Below are 19,771 nucleotides of genomic sequence, written 5' to 3'. Positions count from 1 at the left end.
ATCTTTTTCTACTCTTTTTTTTTTTTTTTTTTTTCTTAAAAAGTGCACTGACCTGTGTGACATCCAGGCATGCAGCATTATTCCAATCCTGTGCTTTTACTGGAAATTACAGAGAGCCAAAATACAATTTCTCCTTAAGAACATCAATAAACATTAAAATTAATGTATCACAGGAGCATTCTCCATGAACATTTGAAGTAGCTGCAGCACAGATTTAAAACACTTTTCTCAAATACTGTGTAACTGGTTTCTATACAAGACAAAAATGATCAAAAGTGAAATGAAGAAACCTGATGGAACTGCTTGCAACTTGAAAATGAGAGATAAGGAAGGTGAAATGAAAAAAAACTGATCAATTGTCAAGTGACATCATAAGATCTGAGGATGTTTTGATGTTTGAAAACAGAGCTTATTTGATTAAAACATAATGTTCACTTTCTCTCATTTATTATTTATCAGTCAAACTACAAAATTTCCACAAATCACAGTGAAATTCGGCAGAGTTTGCTGCAATTGTGGTGATGTTTCTGAGAGCCGGGGATGTGGGACAGATGGTCAGGATAAACCGAGAAAAGTTATTTAAAGAATGAGAGACTGATGAGCAAAGGGGACATTTAAAAATAGGAAAATGATAATAGCACAGTGTTGTAGCTCTATTCTAGTCTCATCTATTTGTATCGCTCTGCTGTGTTTGTTTAACTTAAAGAGTCCCATGTATGGAAGGAGATCTGTGCCAGCAGAGACTGCATTTGATCTACAAATACCACAATAAATTTGTATGACTCGATATGAAACTAAATGCCAAATCTGAACAGAGAAAATGGAAAAGAAGACTGGTTAAAAGTTAAATTCAGTTATTTCATTCATTTTCAAGCCAATGTTTTGCATTTCCAATTCAATTTTGGAAATAATCAATCAACAAACACCTCAACATGAGTGTGACAAAATCAAATTTCTTAAGTTGAAATACACTCTTTGGTACTGATATCATTCCATACCATGATTATACATGTTAAATATAAGATATAATGTCAGGTTAAAGGGGAGTCATGTAAACTTGGTGTGTGCTGTGTCATTATGAACTGATATCACATAAACCAAACAGGACTTCATATCGCTGCTGCCGGCCAGCGTGCAATAGGAGATGATCAGCTTGATATTTGGCAGCGAGGGGGTTAAAGTGGAGGGTGCCTCTTGGTTTCTCAGGTGTCAGGGCTAATACACTGGACGACAACAGATACTTGACAAGTTCGCACAGGAAGAGAGAAGGAAGGAAGGAGGGAGAGTCCAGACGGTTAGAGAGGAGGATCGTGGGTAATGCAAAAAGTGAGGGCTCGCAGGAGAGAGAAGCGTCACAGAGGGAGAGGGTGGACTGAACATGCACAGTGACTGACAAGAAGAGCAGACCTAGCAGTAAGAGATATGCACACACACATGCACACACACACGCACACACACACACAGAAACCAGCAGTCAAATTAATTAGTGCTGCATGAGTCACATACTAACTCTTACAAACAAGTGCACACTCCTTCCTCCTCTCTTCATTTTCAGCCTCAAAAACAACATTTGCCTCTGCTCACTAGCTGTAAAACAGCCTGCACACCTCACACACATACACACGTGTGTAAGATGATGAGTGTGTGTCTGCACGGCTGAAATCGAAGCCTATCTGAAGTAACAGTTTGCTATCTGCTGGCGTGAGACTATAATTGTGTGTTATGTCATGTAGCACGCTGACAGACCGTCTATTGTCTGTGTGGAGGGATATAGGGTTACAGAGACACTCCAGAGGCTGCACTGCTGTCACCCTGTGGATCATGCTTACACACACACACATGCACACACACACACCTACACACGCTTCCATCATGCATTTAGACACACAGGTTGCTCTCAGTCACACGTCTCCTCTTGCCATGTCAGTGGTGGGTTTTCCTTGAAGAACAGAGTGTAGTTTGACTCTAGAGGCTGTTACGTATACACACACACACACACACACACACACACACACACACACACATGCTCAGATGATTCACAGTCATAAGATGCGGTGTCAGGGATACACATAAACCTGAGACTGAAAGATAAACGGCACTCGCATCTTGTCTACCACATCACATCTCTGCAAGAGCAGTGGTCACTCACGTATTCTCAGTTGCCTGAACCGGTTAACAGAAGTTGTGTTTCTCCTCACTGCTTTGTCATCCAGGCTCACTGAGACAAAACATCATGAGGAAACTGAATTAACACATCCGGCGGAGTTACAAACCCTGATGGAAAGTAGCCGAGAGGACACCAGCTTCGAGGAGGAGGCGAGGAAAGGGTTTCTCTGCGGCCTGTAGCTGTTGCCTTGGGGACCAGGAAAACACAAAAAGAGAGAGAGAGAGACAGCGAAAGAAAGAGAGAGGGAGAGGGGGGACACATGCTGCGTTTGACTCACAACAGAGGCTAGTTTGGTGCCTTCTAAAAATAAGATTCTCCTGAATGGTTTCCTAGAGAGTGCACCAAAGTGATGGCAGGTTTCTATTGTTGAGCAAAAGGAGCCATAATCCTGGATGTGCTGCCTCGGCCTCAAGAAAAGAGTCTCCTGACAAGAAAGCAAGTAAATAAACTACAAAACAAGGTAAAAGACTTCACCTGAAATCCATTTACTTACAGTGAATGAGCATCAGCATGAAGGGTGGAAGCAAAAATTAACTGAAACCACTGGAGGTGATGAAAGTGCATGTAAATTGGAAAAATAGAGGGATAAAAAGAAATATGATTCATGTGTTTGTGCTGGGCGATAAGGACAAAATCAAATACCACCATAGTTTTGACCCAACACCAAAGTATCGAAATTGTGATGATATTGTACTGATGACAACTGGTGCTTTTGCAAAATTTACACAGTGAGATATGTGATAAATAATCATTAGTATTGTGGTTGAAATGAGAGTAAGCATGTAGATAGAGACAAAAACAGAGCAGAACAGTGTAATAAGGTCAGAAAACTGCATCACTTCACTGTAATTCAGCCTTTAAGACCAGGAAAAGACGGCATTCGTGCCAAATCACGATATTACACTATTACACTATTCAAAATCCAAGACGATATTGAGTCATAGATCACAGTATCGATGTACTGTTAATGTAAAGATTTGCCGTGCCCTAATATACATACATATATTTATACACATACATACCCACACACATATAAAATATGTAATCAAATAGGCTTGAAATAAATGAAATCACTTAATGATTTATCACTCTATTTTTGATTTCATATGCATTTCCATTGTCATTTTTGTCAGTTAATTTTTTTACTTCCACCTTAAAATCTGTTGATTTGAACAGGCTGTTGAAATTTGCTTGTGTGACACTAAACATTAATATGGTAGAGAAGCAAGATCATACTTTGAAGACACTGACCTGCACGGTATGTGCAAGCCCAAGAACTTGCAGGTTTGTGTGTTTGTGTGTGTGTGTGTGTGTGTGTGTGTGTGTGTGTGTGTTTTCCCTCTGCACAGCACAACAAGCCCTGCAGTCAACCCTTCCATGTTCACATACACCGGCACCTGGCATATTCACTGACACAGAATCACACTGACGCACACTCACACGCTCACACACACATACACACACACACACGCTGCTGACTCAGGGTTCATATCTCTAATGACTAAAACGGTGACATTACCTTATTGCCCCCCCTCCCGCCCCCCACCAGCTCCAACCCTGCATGAACCCCAGCTACCTCTGCTGCTTGTCAGCGTGTCAGGAGGCTTGTTAACCTCTCAGATGTTTTCATGGACGGAAACAAAACAAAACTCAGGGGTTTAATATTTGCATACACATGTAACCCCAGTTTGTGTGTGAATTTAATGCCATAGCTTGTCTTACAGGTTTTGGGACCATGTGGTCAAACTCAAACTAAAAAGTAAAATTTTACACAATCCAATCACATTTGTCTTTCTGATTTTATTCAAGAAATTTCAATGGTTATTGTGTGTTGAACACCCACAGCTGCTGTGTATTCAGTATTAAGGAAATTATTTTTTTTAGTGTTTGTATTGAAGATTAGCCAGTATCTCAGCCTAAATATTTACATGGTATTGTTATGAATTGTTTTGGTAAGTACTAGAGTTTTGTTTTCCCCCCCACAAGAAATCACCCTGCTCATTAGGAGAAAGTGGGTGCACCTGTGATGTCCACTCCCAGCTGAAGGTCTTTGATTAATCAGCAGGGCTGGGAGGTTATATAAGGAGCAGTTGCTGCTCAGTTCAGTTTTTTTGGTTGTGAGTGTGTGAGAGTCAACACCATCAGTTGGCTCTCTTGGCATTTTGAAAGGATAAAACAGGCTTTTGTGTGGTTTTGTGTTTTGAATTTTTTAGTTCTATCATTTTGATAGATTTAGTGGGTGGCAGGAAGGAGAAATAATCCCCTGCCACCTTTCTGAACCCAAGACCCAGTTTGTTTGTTTTGTCACATGCAGTTTGTGTTAGTTTTCCCCATTAGCAACCTTTATTTCTCAAATTTGTGTTCTATGTGGGGGGGGGGGGGCATAACAGTATATAATCCCAAATAGCACAGTATGGTGTTTAAATACACTGGAATTTTTCCCAGTCACTAGCATATTTCTTACAGTGACTACACTTGGAACAATGCAGTTTTTAAACAAATTAAAAAGCTGCCAATTTACGCTTTGACATTCCACATTTGTATTCAGACATTAAAGACATAAGTCTTTCATTCACTATCTAAAACAGTTTATTTTTGACAACTGACATTTAATTCTGATTTTTTTTTTCTTTTTTTACATTGAGCCTGTGCATTTCAACAGAGGATACTTTGTAGTCTGAGTTGTCTTGACCGTCCCGAACAGCTGACCAGATACTGTAGGACGCCGACCTTTATGACCAACAAAAGGCTCACAGGTCAAGCAGCAGTGTGTGAGCATGTTTCTACCCAGAGGATGTGGGTGGCCGTGACCTTTGTGCAACTGCTCAAAACAGTGTTATAATGAGTTTGGACACGCTTGCAGGCTGATGAAGCAAACAGCCAAATTAATTTCCCTTCAGTAAACAAGTTAATCTACGGTTTACAGAAGGATGCTCATATTTGATTATCTGCCAGAGGAGATTAAATATCAATTAAGTATTCTGAAAGATATTTCATAAGGTTGTCACAGCTCTCCCATCTTCTCCTTTGTGGTTTTATAATAGATTTTCATGTTCAACCAGTTTTTGATGGAAAAGCCTGGAGCAGCCCATAGAATATCACAGGATGTTAAAACTCTCCATTGTAACCATGCATGGAATTGCATGTGAAGAGTCATTTTTATCTTACATATTAATGTTTATCTTGCCTGTTTCTCTTCTTCTTCCTCTAACCCTTTTTTTTTATTCTGCTTCCCCTCCCCAGCCAGGATGCCGGAGCGAGTGAATAACTTCCAGGGCCAGAGCTATCACAAGCTGAAGCGGGCCTGCCTGCGCCGAGGCGTGCTCTTTAAGGACCCCGTCTTCCCCGCCAGCACCCAGTCCCTCTTCTACAAACGGGAGCCTCCACCGGGACTCACCTGGAAGAGGCCGAAGGTGAGTGTGAGGTGGAAATGAGAAGCTCAGGGGTGGGAGAGGAGGAGGACGAGGTGAGGGGGCTAAAGAAGGAGGGAATTCCCAGCAGCAGGATTGGGTCAAGGAGCAGTAGTAAATAATTCTTACTCTCTAAATCTTCCTGGAAGCCAAGTGGGGCGCCATTATGTTTTCCTTGGCAGAAAAGTACTGACTTATATATATTCCTTATCCTGATTGGCTTTTACTTTCTGGCACTGATAACTTTATCCTGCGTGGTAAACACAACACATTTGGATCTCTGAGCGGGTTCAGACAAGTCCCTCATACCCTTGACCAGCATCTAAATCCCGTGGCCAGCTTAGAATAAACATTTCCATTACTTGAGGTTAATTTAAGCACTTTCTATTGCAAGAGAGAGACATCCAGGCCCGTGAAACCTTAGCGCTCAGAGTGTGTGTGTCGCGTGTTGCACATGAACCACTCTGTCTATCAGTGTGTGTATTCACTTGGGTGCAGAAAAAGCAGCACCCAATTTAAATAGTGTAGGTTTTTTTTAGCACAGTGTTGAAAAGGGTGTAGCTGCGTAAAAGCGTAGAGATGTTTATTGTAGCTACAGCAGCCCGAGTGGCCTTTAATGGTGCAGTAACCTCAGTTAAAATAACAGCAACAGAATACGTTAGTGTAAAGGTGAAATCATAGACTATTTTTGGCAAATTTACAGCTGTGTCACGAGCACACACAAATGTCTCTACACAGTTAAGAACTTTTAAAATATGTTTCGGATTTGCATCGAAGAGAAAAGGGAATGTGAGTGAAAATGAGAATCACACTTGTTTTCCTGTTTTCTTGGATTCCAGACAGATTTAAATATTTTCCTGCATCCATTTTTCTAGGTTAATTCAAAGGTAACATTTCAAGGTTTCTACACTCTTTGCCTTGCATAGGGACACTGAAAGTAACACTCAATAAAAAGAACACTAAACAATCAATCAATCAATCAAATCTTATTTATATTGCATCTTTCAAACAAATGCATGATATTCAAGGTGCTTTACATCTTGATTGACAAATAAGCATAAAATAAGAAGCGAAAGGACAAGGAGACCAATGCACACTCATGAAAAATGGTTAATTAAAAAAACAAAAGATCAAGAAATAAGAGTAATTATACAAGAGAGTGAATAAAAAGATTTAAAACAATTAAAAAATAAATAAATAAATAAATACTAAATACTCTGTATTCATTTGAACATGCCAATTTGTGTAACATTAGTATTTGTGACAATTAGTTTCCTATATCAACAATTTTGGAACTTTTTCCTTTTTAAAATTTGGCTTCCAAATCAACCTCAGAACAGCCTATCTAAACAAGCTGTACTTTATTATTATTATTATTATTATTATTATTATTTCTTTTGCCAAATTTGACCAAATAGATAAACTTGAAAATTCAAATACAGGAAAAAGCTCTGTATTTTAAAGGACACCTTTTTTTTTCCGCCTTTGGATCAGTGTTTAGTTTACACAGCTCATTCAGTAAATGCCAAACGTTCAGTCCTTAGAATGTGAAACCCCACTGGTCATTAATCTGCTGATTAAGGACTGAAGAGACAACAAAGGGTTAACGGTATTGTGTTCCTAATGCTCCACTCAGGTATTTTAAGCGTGTATCCGCAGGGAGTCGAATGATAGGGTGCCATCTGTCACCTCTCTCTCACACACACACACACACACACACACACACACACACACACACACACACATGCGGGCACAAACTGCATACACTCAGTTTACTTCCCATCCACTATCATAACTGTCACTGGTTATGGTCTGCCTCATCTGTTCAACTGCACTTACGAACACGATATCATCCCGGGGAAAACTGGGGTGGCAGCTCGTCTACGGTTACATTTGTACAGGTCATGACCCCTGAGCCCCAGGCGCAGGTTGTATACTTCTGCTTGAGTGTGTTTGTGAGTGTGTGTTCACGATGTGTTTCCTCATATAAATGCTCATGTGTGCTCGTATGTGTCTATTGTTGGCTTGTTTTGCAGTTTGGGGACAAAAACATTGAAAATACAGCATGTTTCCCTTGAGCAATGTTTGTGTGACTGTGTGTGTACATGTGAACATTGGTGTGTGTGTGTGTGTGTGTGGGCGTCCAGCAGTGGCTCTACTGTTACCTGACCTGGTCCAAGCTGAGATCAACAGGTCCACGCGGACAGGATCTGTCTCCTCAGCAGAGCTCTGACACTCTGGGACAGAGTCAGCTCACATAAAACACACAGCAAGCAGAAACACCGCTGCTGCTTTCTGTCCAGGTTTTATGGCACTTTTCACTGAAACGCAACATGTGTATGTTTAAAAAAAACACTCTTTCCTTCTCTTTCTCTTCCTAAAAAACACCCCTCCCTCAGGAGCTCTGTAAGGATCCTCGTCTGTTTGTTGATGGCATCAGCACTCGGGACTTGCACCAGGGCAGTCTGGGTAATTGCTGGATGGTGGCGGCCACTTCCTGCCTGGCATCAGAGCCATCGCTTTGGAAGAAGGTGTGTGTGTTTGTGAGTGATGGATTCAAAGTGTAAATTTCTTGGTCAGCTTTGCTCAGTCCAGACAATTCCTGCCTTTGTTCTCAATCCATCTCTCCCTTTTGTTCTAATCTTCCCTCCCTTTCGTTCATTTGTTTACTGTCCATCATTTGCCTTTTTGTTTTCCTCCTTCCTTCCTTTCCTTCTTCCTCTCTCTTCCCATTTTTCCATCTAAACTTCCTTTTTGTTTTGTATCTTTTTCCATCTTTCCTCCCTTCCAATATTTTCCTTCCTTTCCCTCCCTTCGTCTCCTCCTCCCAGGTGATTCCTGACCACATGGAGCAGGAGTGGAACCCAAAGCGTCCCAACCTGTACGCCGGAATCTTCCATTTCCGGTTTTGGCGTCTGGGCCGCTGGATAGACGTGGTCGTGGACGACCGTCTGCCGGTCAGCGAGGACGGAGTGCTGCTCTTCTGCCGCTCGGCCACGCCCCGAGAGTTTTGGAGCGCCCTGCTGGAGAAAGCCTACGCCAAGTGAGTGGCGATGGAAAATGTTGGTGGATATCTGATGGGTCTGTGAGGAGCAGAGTTGTTCCTCTGCCCCTGTGAGGATGTTTTTCCTGAAATGTCTTCGTCATCTACGCGATCATGTCAGCACAATGTTATCATTGATGAATCATTACCACATCAAGTTTCAAACATTAGTACAATCACCATAAACAAACAAGAGCACAGCTGAGAAGAATGACAGCCTCTCTCCCTCTGTGCTTCATTTGGAGGGAAATCTGCTGGATTGCTTTACCGCACAAAACGGGAATGTTGTTTTTTGTTTGTTTTTTTTTTTTTCCAGCCTCACATTAGTTTACCTTGACAGAATACAAAAGCTGTTACTGGCACTTAACCCTTCCCTGAGATACACTGAGCTGCAGGCATGAGAATCATCACAGTTTTAGACCATCAATGCAGCAGGCTGAGGATCTTTACCCTAACCTAGATCTGAGTAAAATCATGCCTAAACTTAGCCATCTCTAACCGGTTTTAAGATCGTTGGTCTAAATGTGTTGGTCCAGGATTATGGATGTGGCTTACAGCTAAATTACAGCTAAATTATATTGTTACATCTTCACTTAATATCATTTAATACTCAGACGAACCAGCAGACAGTCAAGTCAGTCACCTTCTTGCCCTCAGGCTGAACGGCTGCTATGAGGCCCTGGAGGGAGGCAACACAGCAGAGGCCCTGATCGACTTCACAGGGGGCGTGTCGGAGCCCCTCAGCCTGGACCGGGACGCTCTTATCCAGCACAGTGACCAGAGGAGGGCGCTCTTCCAGATGCTGTCCAAAGCCCACGAATGCAAAGCCCTCATTACCTGCTACATACGGGTAGGGATTACATTATCCTGTAAATCTCATATTTAGTGTTAAAATCTTGCTTTTCTTAAAGCAAGTGAAAAAATGGGATGAGGTCATTCAACCTGTTTCCAATGCAGTTTCACTCGTTTCAGGAGGTTTTCTGGAAATGATTACAATTATATTAAAACAAGGAAGAATTTTGGTTTGTTTGTTTATTTGTTATCTCCAAACCGTGGAATGGATTTACATAAAACGTTGCAGGGACGTTGGTCACCTTGGGGCGAGGAGGAACTGATTAATTTCTCCCACTGATTGGCCCAAAGAGCTTGTGCCAGTGGATGTGGACTCACATAAAAATGCATGTAACTTCCAAATGCACTCATGCAAACCAAACAGATTTATTGTGAGCACTTGTGGTGGAAAGAAGGACCTGATTGACTGCACACACCAGTTGGCCAAAGGGGGGATGTGGCAATGAGTGTGATTAACTTTTGGTAAATACATGCAAGTGGAACGGGCATATTTTGACAATTGCATTATGCTTGCTAGTTTCACTTTTTTTTTAAGAAAAACAAATTTTTTAACACTGGATATCAGAATAAATGACCTGTGTTTGGAGATTTTTTTCAAGAAGATGTGTTGTTGATGGGATCGTCTTTAAAAGTGTTATTTTAAAGACGATCAGAGGTGAAGCCTGCCTGTGTGTGTCAGCCTGCAGAGGGCGAGGCGGTGGAGTCCGTGTTGGACTGCGGTCTGGTGCGAGGCCATGCTTATGGGATCACAGCCGTGAGGAAGGTGTGGCTGGGTGAGAAGCTGCAGAGGAAGGGCGGGAAGTCCCGGCTCTTCATGGTGCGCATGAGGAACCCATGGGGGACCACAGACTGGACGGGCGCCTGGAGTCAAGGGTGAGGGCACTGATAGCACACTGGTCTGATCTGCCATATGCCTCAGTGCTGGATAAATCATCCATTTTGCAGGCGTTCTGGGAATACTTACACTTTACTGTGTCACTCTTTTTACAAGGTTTTTCAGTGTTGCTGCAGTTTCTCTGACATTTCCTGACATTTTACAATAGCCGTGGAGGGGCTTTTATTAGTTCCTGTGCTCATTGTTCTACGCACAGGGACATCTGTCACTTACATTATCAAACTGCAAAATTGGCCAAAATGGAGCAGTAAAGCTTTTCTAGCGGTACACTGTCATTTCCAGTTGAATAACATTTCGCTGGAGCTTGCAAGCGCTTCCCGCTGAGTACGTGCTGGTGTCGGTTGTGACTTTGTTGTCGTTGTGCGCCCCCTGCAGGTCTCAGCAGTGGCAGCAGATGGGCCGCGCAGAGAGGGAGAAGATGGGCCTCACTGTCCGAGACATCGGGGAGTTCTGGTAGATGCTTGCTGCTGCTTTCATTTTCCTCATAGTCAGAAAATAATGATTTTCTGCCGTGTGCTCTGATTTATATAGTCTCATTTGTGTTTGTGTATCAGATGTTTGCAATGCCTTATCAGAGCGTTTGTAATGTTGTTTCAAAAGATGCAATCACAATTAAAGGCATTATTATTATTTCTGTTGTATGCATTATGCACCTTATATATTCCTTATACAAACTACCAGATGTTCATGTGTAGGGATGGGACGACATAGGATTTGGGACTAAAAATAATGTTCACTAAAAAACGTGTTCCATATGACATGCAATAAAAATGTTTGTTTTGTAACAAAATGAAAGGTAAAGTGACTCCAGTGTGTTTTAGTGCCATTTTAAGCATATTTTGGCCAGGATAATTGTGACATGAAATTTTCATACTGTCCCATTCCTATTCATGTGCTGATGCTGATTTCATGTGTTCACAAGCTGCTCTCCCTCCCCTACGTCAGGATGGAGTTTGAGGACTTCTGTCACTACTTCACGGATGTGGTGGTGTGCCGGCTGGCGGAGAGGACTTTACTTTGGCCCAGCTCTCACTGGAGAGAGGTGCGCTGCTACGGAGAGTGGGCTCCAGCACCCACCACCCCTGGAGCCTCTCCCTCCACCATCGTCCCCAGCAGCCATGCACTGACCCTGGGGAGGAACGGTGGGAAACCCGGGGGCGCCCAGCAGAGAGGGGACCGGAAGGAGGCCCGACTTGGGGAGAGGCAACAGGATGGACAGAGGGACATGACAGACAAGGCTTTGATGTCCCAACAGCAGAAGAAAGTGAAAAGGGAACATAAGGAGGAGGGCCGAGCACTGGATGCAGGCTGGGAGGCTCAGCTGGATAAGAGGAGTCGATGTGGAGGATGCATCAACCACAGAGACACTTTCTTGCACAACCCCCAGGTAAATTTAAAGCAGAAACACTCCTGGTGCCGATCATATGTCTCAGATAATAAGACATCCAGGTTATTTTAATCTTGTATACATGTATACAAGATGTTTTTAAATGAATATGGCAAATTTAGCAATTTTTTGTCATTTCTTTCTTTCTTTCTTTCTGCCAGTTCATGTTTGAGGTGCGAGGAAAAGAGGAGGAGGTGCTGATCTGCCTGCAGCAGGAGGACAGGAGGATTCGCAGAAAACACGGAGAAGGAGAGAACCTTCCCATTGGTTTTGAGGTGCTGAAGGTGAGGAAGACGTCTGCAGCACACACTGAATAAGGGCCTGTTTAGAATATGACCTGTGTATGCTGTGTTATTGCATTTCCATTCTTTTCTATAGTTTTTGCACATTTTACACAGCTGTTATCCTTTTTATTCATTACGTTTTTCTCTGTTCGATGCTCCATATCTGCATCTTTTAACTTTAATCAATATTCAGTGATTATTTGCAGCGAGCTCCTGTTTTGTGGTCCCCAGGTGGAGGTGAACCGCTGCAGCCGGGTGCAGTGTGTGGTGGAGCAGGCGGCCAGTTCGGTCTACATGGACTCCCGCAGCGTGACGCTGAGGGGGGCTCTGGCTCCGGGCCGCTACGCCATCCTGCCCACCACCTTCCTGCCGGGGGCCACCGGACGCTTCCTGCTTCGCCTCTTCTCCCATTCCCACCTCCAACTCTGGTGTGTGTGAGGAGTGCCTGTGTGTGCATGTTTGTTTGTGTGTGATCATGGCAAAATTGGAGCCGGCTATGATTGACAAGTAGGTGAAATGTCTCAATTATTTCAGCATAATCTGTCAGATCCATATTTTTCAACAGTGTAGCCAGCACTGTGAGGCCTTGGGCTTTCTGTTGCTGAAGTTTGAATTTCTCTAGGTGGCACTATTTTCTCTCTCTTTTCTCTGATAATGGCTGTTGCTGCTAATGCTAAGTACTGGGTGTTTGATTAATGATTTCCAGACAATCCGCTGTTGCTGCTTCTTTAAATCTAAAATACAACACTTCTTGTACACCAGAGGATTTTGTTTGATGTGTTGTAAAAGCTTTTATAAACAATACAGGTTGAATAGTCATTATTGTGCAACATGTATCTCTCATAATTACAATGATTTAAATCCAAATTACTGCTTTCGTTTTGGATAACACTTTTGTTTTTCTAGTGTAACTATTCTCTTCTGCCTTCTTACACTGGTGCCAATCTTTTCTTTCTTTCTTTCTTTCTTTCTTTCTTTCTTTCTTTCTTTCTTTCTTTCTTTCTTTCTTTCTTTCTTTTCATCCATCTATCCAGGGAGTTGAGGGAGGACTTGCCGTCTCCCTCCTTATTCCAGTGTTGTCTGCCTCAGCCCACCATGGTGACCACCGTCCATCTCCGCAGGGCGTCAGGACTCAGCCCACCCAAAAAAACAGGTCGATCATCACCTCTCCTGCATGTCCTGCATCACGTCACAGCACTACAGAGAGGAGCAGGCTGAAAAAAAAATAGTGGGGTTGTAGATTTCCATCCCAAATGAGTGCTTTTAAATCAACAGGTATATTTAATAGCTATAGCGTTACCAAGCATGAGAAGACTGCAGTTGGTTAGCAGCACCTTTCAAATACCCAGATGGCCTGTGTTTATCTGCGTCCATTCATGTGTGCTCTCTATCTGATGTTTACTTTGTTAACAAACAGTGTAGCCGGGTAGAGGCCTGCTAATCCAGACCATTTGGGAACGGTGTTTGGATGATTTAGCTACATTTCTGGATGGAGGTCGATTCAGAGTACAGCTGCACGTGTTGTTTACCCAGGATACTCTCGTGGGCCAGTCAGTAACAAGATGCATCCTGCCACCAAGTTTCATCAAATTCAGGCAAACAGTAAAAAAAGCCCTTTCAACTTGTGAAATTTTAACCTGAAATTATAGCGCCCCCATCAGACCAATAACTGTAATATTTTAGGTACTGGAGCGTAGGGTGAAGATGGATCATCCAATCATCTTTCTCTTATTTTGCGCCATGGTGCACATTACAGCTTAATGATTTGGTCTCACTGGGAGAGTTCAAAGCTCTGATAAAAAAAACCTGTTACTGAGGAGTGCAATTGCTGGATTTTGTTGTATGTGTCTGTTGTCCTTTGTCTGTTCTTAACGTGTTTTATTTTAGAATTTCTGTAACTTGTAATGGTGTGCTCTTCTTGGCCAGGTCTCCCTCGAAAAAGAGATTTTAATCTCAAGGGATTTTCCTGGTTAAATAAAGGTTAAATAAATAATTAAATAAAAAATCATACAAGAATGTTCATTATAAACTGTCAGCACTGTCTGATTAGAAGTTTGTATTGATTTACCCAACTCAATTGCATGCAACAGATTTTTTTTAATATGAAATAGCAGGATAATTGCATGTGTTAATATTGACTCTGATTCATTTACATATAGTAGTGTCTTCAGTGAGCCAGCATGAGCAACACCAGACCGCTGGCTCTGCTACACCCAAACAGACCTGAACATTAATTAACGTCTAATGTCATGGCTCATTACCTTTTTCTCCATGCTTTTGGAAGAAATTTGTTCAGCTGGAAAAGGAGTAAATGCTTGAGAGAGGCATCTGAGCACAAAAAGTCTGACATCAGGGCAGGTCTCAGAGGGTTAAACTTGGCTGTGTTGTGTGTGTGTGTGTGTGTGTGTGTGTGTGTGTGTGTGTGTGTGTGTGTGTGTGTGTGTGTGTGTGTGTGCGTGTTGTGATCCGCAGCCCCTGATGTCTACGCTGTGGTGCGCTGCGAGGACGACACCATCAGGACGCGGGTGTTCAAGGAGGACGGGAACCCCGAGTTCAACCTCAGAACCATCTTCTACAGGAGACACCCGCACACACACATCTCGATTGAGGTCTGACACATGCACGTCCCTTCACACACACACACACACACACACACACACACAGTCTTAACCTGCCTTAACCTGTGTGTGTGTGTGTGTGTGTGTGTGTGTGTGTGTGTGTGCGCAGCTGTGGAGCAGAGGTGTGCTGTGGGACTGCCTGCTGGGAGGGGCTCGCCTCCAGACCGCGGACTCTGAGAGGGGGCAGAGCCAGGTGATCTGTCTCCGTGGCGGCCGGTCCCGGTCGGGATCCCAGGGGTGCATCTATGTGGAGACCTCCTCCAGCGTGTGCCTGACAGACTTGTGATTGATTGACAGCTACATCCGGTTGCACCGGCAACTGCACTGAGCCATGACAACTGCTGTTCTTCCTGTGGGAATGTTCATGTAATGGCAGCAAAATCAGCAGTAAAGACTTTTTTGTAGAGGTTTTTTCTTTTTTAAATAAAATGAACACTGTGAGCATAATATTCAAACTGTGATCAATAAACAGAGGCAGTATTGGTGCATAAAATACAAAAACTGCACAGTGTATATAGTGTTTCCTCCATCAAATGACAGCTATAAGTGAAAAAGCCTCATATTCCTTGGATAATCATGCCCTCATGTTATCTGCTGGTCAGACATCAGTGGGCAAACTTAGTGACCTCAGCAGTTGTTTATCAAAAACAAAAAGTGAAACTGCTGCCAAAATATGTTTATTTTTCTGTATTATTACTGACTTTGTTGCTGTTGTTTTGTTGTTCACATTATCATAGCTCATGCCATTATTTATTTTGTTCATATGCTCACCTGTAAATGTGCATAATCACCTTTTGTCTTTGTGATTTGGAAACATTTTATAATAACTGAATAAACATTGTGATAACTGAGTTTTGTTCCTTCCCCTTTTTGGTAAACATTTGTGACATTTATTCATGTTGCAAATGTTCGCTCTATAATCTATCAAATACAAATGAGTATGATGAATTTCCCTCAAGCTAAATTTCAAACTTTTACCAGCAGGCTGTTAAAAAGTCTCTCATACATAGATTTTATTCATTTCTGAGGGATTTTATTCAGTTCAAGCTTTCCTGTCATCTGCTTGTCAAGCTGAAATGCCTATTCTGTAACTTTGGGAAATAAGATGTGTTTGATGTCCAGATGCAACAGTCAGGATTTTTTTAGTGGTTATTCACAGTCATACAAGACAGACATGAAGGCAAACCACAACAAAGTGAAACAGGATCTTTTTACACTCTGTGATTATTGATTCTTTTCCATGCTTATTTAACTTAAAATATGGGAAGACTGGGTAAAAATTTATTTATTTTTAAATTTTGTGCAATTATGGCAAATGTGTATTTATTTCCCCTCATTTCAATGCTTGTTATGTTTGCTGAAGATTGTACATCCACTGAGAAAAAAGGGTAGAGTGACTTGATCTCTGAGATGGGGGGACTTGACCTCTAGGAGTCGACAGTCTTACATAATCTTTGTTCCTGTATTTTCCAGACATCTCACCACAGGGCCCTGTTTTTTTTTTTTTTTTTTTGTAAAGCGTTAGCTGACTCTGTGTGAATATACTGCATCAACCCTCAGTGGTGAAGGACTTTGTTGCTCTTTGTGTATTATAGAAATGTTAATTTCCCAGTTGTAACTGTGCCGCCGGTGGGAAGATATCAAGGTCCTTCATGAGGCTTTTACCTTGTGCGCTTTTACATTATGTAAATTATTACACAGCGTCCACTGCCATATGGAAATTATTCCTACAATAAACTTTTTATGATTGTGATTAGCGCTGTCAACTGTAACAAGGCCGACTGAGGCCAGTAAAAAACTATACAAAGTTTTAACATACAACAACTTTTGCATAAAGGATCAAGATCCAAAGTGTTGGTAAGCAATGCAGACTCCATTTCTTCCCTTTGGTTCTCTCATCCCCAACACTCAGTCTTTTAAGATTCTCATTGTATCCTTTTATCAGATCGATGAGTCTGATCGGAAAATAAACGTGAATAATTTTGAATTATAATGAGATTAATGGGTATGAGGGTTTGAACAGGTTGGAGGGTGAACAGCGGGGGCCTGACGTGACTGCGCGTGAACGGCGGTCGGTGCGTGCGCGCTCCCAAGAGGAGGAGCGGCGGCCAGCAAGGCACGGCTTCCTGTAAGCCAGCAGCTCAGTGGCAACTATCCAGCAGCCTGGGAGGAGGTGTGTGTCCCGACAGCACAGGAAGGTAGGAGTCTGATCACACTGCCAACAACATAAATGTATATTATATTTGCCGTTTCTTCATACATGCCCTCCATTGACGCTCCAAAGGCTCCATGAAGTGAAATTCAAAGAGGAGTCTAATTCATACTGGGGAGCTTTCTTCACTTTATGAAGGCCTGTTATGAGTGCCTCGTGATAAACTTTGGATGCAAAGTGCTCCTGCAGGGCGAGGCATACTTGAACTTTATCAATCCTCATTTGAACTTATTTGTTTATCAAGGGCTTGAGCGGACTGTCCTGGAGTAACATTGCATCACCAGCTGTTACAGTTTTGTGAATTTGTAAGATGCGACACCTTAGTTTGCTTTTTACCTGCTTTTTGGGTGAGAATAAACATGTGATCGCTGGTTACGTGGGTGCGCCAGTCGAAAATAAAATCAGTGGGGAAATTATAAGCTAGAATTCAGCGTCACCTGCAACATTCTTTCTATTTGCGCTACTTTGCTTTTTGTTGCTGCCGTTCCTGTAAATTGGTCGAACTGGCTCTGTGTGGAATGCAGTCCAACTTCTTGGCTGCAGCGCACAGAAGTGATTCAATCCTGTTGAAAGACTTGTTTTGGACTGACTCCACTTTTTGCGTGAGTGTGACATATGGGCCGTTATTGTAGTTTCAGAATAAACCTTTACCCCTTCACATTTTTTAAAAAAATATTTTGTATCAGAATTAAACTCTGTTTACATTTATTACACCTTCACACCACTAGATGGCACCACAGTCTTCCCTGCATTGGACAGTTACTATGGAGACCAAGCTCGAGACCCACAGAAATAAATTCCGTTCTACAATGTATTGAATATAATATAACATTATATGAGATACATATAATACCTTGTGTTATTTATTGAAACAGTTTATCTATTATACCAGTACACTGAAATAATAAATAATATAAATTCGTAATTTTGTATTGTAGGCTACATTTATGTAACAATGGTATCTATGATTTTATGTGTGCAATTTACTACGAAAGATACATACTACTAAAGATAATATGTGTGTACATTGTATGATGCAGAGACTTTGATCGATTTATTATACTATTTTTATATAATAATTTATTATAATTATTAATATAGCCTAACTGAGAATATCTGGTATTTGGTAATGCTGTGTAATGACTCTATGTTCATGATTTGCATTAATGAAAGCACAAAAGACATCCAAAAAAAGATTTTGACACATAAATAAATTATGTTGTCTTGAGCAAGACGTATATCTTGTGTGTCTCCTGTTTTCTGCCCACAGACTACTCTTTTTATTAAATATGTCACCCGTGGAGTCAGCTCACACTTCATATGTGTAACACGTGCACCTCAGGTCACTTATATCACCAGGTGTAGGCCAAAATTAGAAGTTAATACAATTTTGACGTGTGATTTCAGGACGCTCAGACTTGTAGGAAACAGGTTTGTAGCCTACGCCCAACACTAAAAAAAACCCTGAACCCTTCATTTCATTCTTCACACTTCACTTCATTGTTTTCTGCTAAAAGGATCTTGCAACCGCAGTGATTCTTGGAGAGATGGCGCCTTTATTCTGTCTCCCATCTGTACAGGTTACAGTCAGCAGTAAGGACAATGTCAAGCAGAACGTTACTTGGTCGCATCCAAAACCCTCCCCAACCTCCAGCGCCAGTCCTCGGTGAGTGATGAAGTGATGTGTGAAGGTTGTGTGCAGCTGCAGCAAAAGTCAAGAACTTTCTCAACATCAAAGCAGAGCAGACGGTGACCGATGTTTCTGTGTCTTGTCTTCCTTTAGCGTGCTCCAAGCTCGGGCTCTGCATCATGCCCATTGCCGAGATCGCCATCGGTGAGTTGCACTTATTTACCACTCTGCATCAGGAAGGTGTCCTGAAAGTGTGTTCATGTCTTTTTAATGGATTTTGACAGGGAAGCAGTGGTTGCACAGAATGTTAAAGGAACATTACACCTAAAATCCAAAAAAGAAGAAGATACTTACCACTTACACCTAGTGCAGTCTGTCCATCCAGACAGTTTATGTGTGATTTGATAAAGTTTCCAGTCTTTCTCCCTTCGCCCCAGTACTGTGGGGCTGGATGGGTATAGTATGGAGCTCAACTCATCAACACTTTACATATAAAAAACTCAACAGCAGCAGTGACACAGGCACCTTGCATTATCTATAGCCTAACAAAGAGTTTCATTGGAAACTATTGTCTAATGAAGAATTGGTTGGGGGCAGGATAGATAGTCTTGGTGGTGTTCTCCGAAGGTGGTAGGAGCTGTTGATGTTGAGTTTTTCACATTTAAATTTTTTTATGGTTTGAACCCCACAAATGAATACCCATCCAGCCCTGTTGTACTGGAAACCTCACCAAATCACACAGAAATGATTTGGATGGATAGACTGCACTAAGGGTATTTTGGAAAGTATCTTGTTGTGTTTTGAGCGAATTCTTCGATGAATGGTTTTTGAAATAGCAGGAAACCAGAATCATTGTGCATTTCAGATGATATTTTCTGGTTGAAGCTTTTTAAAAAAAAAAAAAAAAAATTGTGAAGATGCTCAGTTTATTAGCAATAAAGTAGTTTATAATATGGTTTAGGTGACTCTTTGTGCACACCTCTTCATGCTTCTGTCTCCAACAGGCGCAGTGTACCTGGACGAATGCCCTCGGCAGCACTACATCCCCATCTATCTGGTGGTGATGGGAGTGTTTGGCCTGCTGCTGGCCGTGCTCTCCTGCCTGCCCTGCGCCCAGGAGCCCAAGGACGGCACCTCCAACCCCCTGAGCCAATTCTGCACCGCCTGGAACTCACTGGCCTCTGCCTTCCTCTTCTGCTGGTTCATCACCGGTGAGTTTAAAAAGACTAGAGAAATAGGCTGACCAGTGTAACACAGGGACATCTGGTGTGTG

The 19,771-nt window shown here is 42.2% G+C and overlaps 1 protein-coding gene across 6 annotated transcripts; it reads left to right on the top strand.

Moving 5' to 3' along the window:
- The first annotated feature begins 1,274 nt into the window (after positions 1 to 1,274).
- Positions 1,275 to 15,508, top strand: LOC115376518 (calpain-5). Of its 6 annotated transcripts, XM_030076161.1 has the most exons (14): positions 1,275 to 1,413; positions 2,214 to 2,627; positions 5,411 to 5,580; positions 7,977 to 8,108; positions 8,409 to 8,620; positions 9,278 to 9,470; positions 10,152 to 10,345; positions 10,743 to 10,820; positions 11,313 to 11,754; positions 11,916 to 12,038; positions 12,270 to 12,466; positions 13,073 to 13,191; positions 14,511 to 14,647; positions 14,766 to 15,508. In XM_030076161.1, the coding sequence occupies exons 3-14, from the start codon at positions 5,416 to 5,418 to the stop codon at positions 14,940 to 14,942; spliced, it is 2,169 nt and encodes a 722-aa protein (XP_029932021.1). In that variant the 5' UTR covers positions 1,275 to 1,413; positions 2,214 to 2,627; positions 5,411 to 5,415; the 3' UTR covers positions 14,943 to 15,508. The 6 variants fall into 6 exon arrangements, with proteins under 6 accessions (XP_029932021.1, XP_029932022.1, XP_029932020.1 ...); XM_030076162.1 differs by lacking the exon at positions 1,275 to 1,413 and having other exon boundaries at positions 2,207 to 2,627; XM_030076160.1 differs by lacking the exons at positions 1,275 to 1,413; positions 2,214 to 2,627 and adding an exon at positions 4,356 to 4,923.
- The last annotated feature ends 4,263 nt before the right edge of the window (positions 15,509 to 19,771 follow it).

This window comes from Myripristis murdjan, chromosome 18 (genome assembly GCF_902150065.1).
Source record: "Myripristis murdjan chromosome 18, fMyrMur1.1, whole genome shotgun sequence".
Lineage (NCBI taxonomy): Eukaryota > Metazoa > Chordata > Actinopteri > Holocentriformes > Holocentridae > Myripristis > Myripristis murdjan.
Note: the sequence above shows the minus strand (reverse complement) of the source record. Positions and strands in the feature narration are given on the sequence as shown.

Coding starts and splice junctions, on each gene's coding strand:
- LOC115376518 (XM_030076158.1), top strand. CDS start 5,273: ATGTTAAAACTCTCCATTGTAACCATGCATGGAATTGCAT. Junction 12,039..12,269: donor TTGGTTTTGAGGTGCTGAAG/GTGAGGAAGACG, acceptor TGTGGTCCCCAG/GTGGAGGTGAACCGCTGCAG. Junction 14,648..14,765: donor ACACACACATCTCGATTGAG/GTCTGACACATG, acceptor GTGTGTGCGCAG/CTGTGGAGCAGAGGTGTGCT.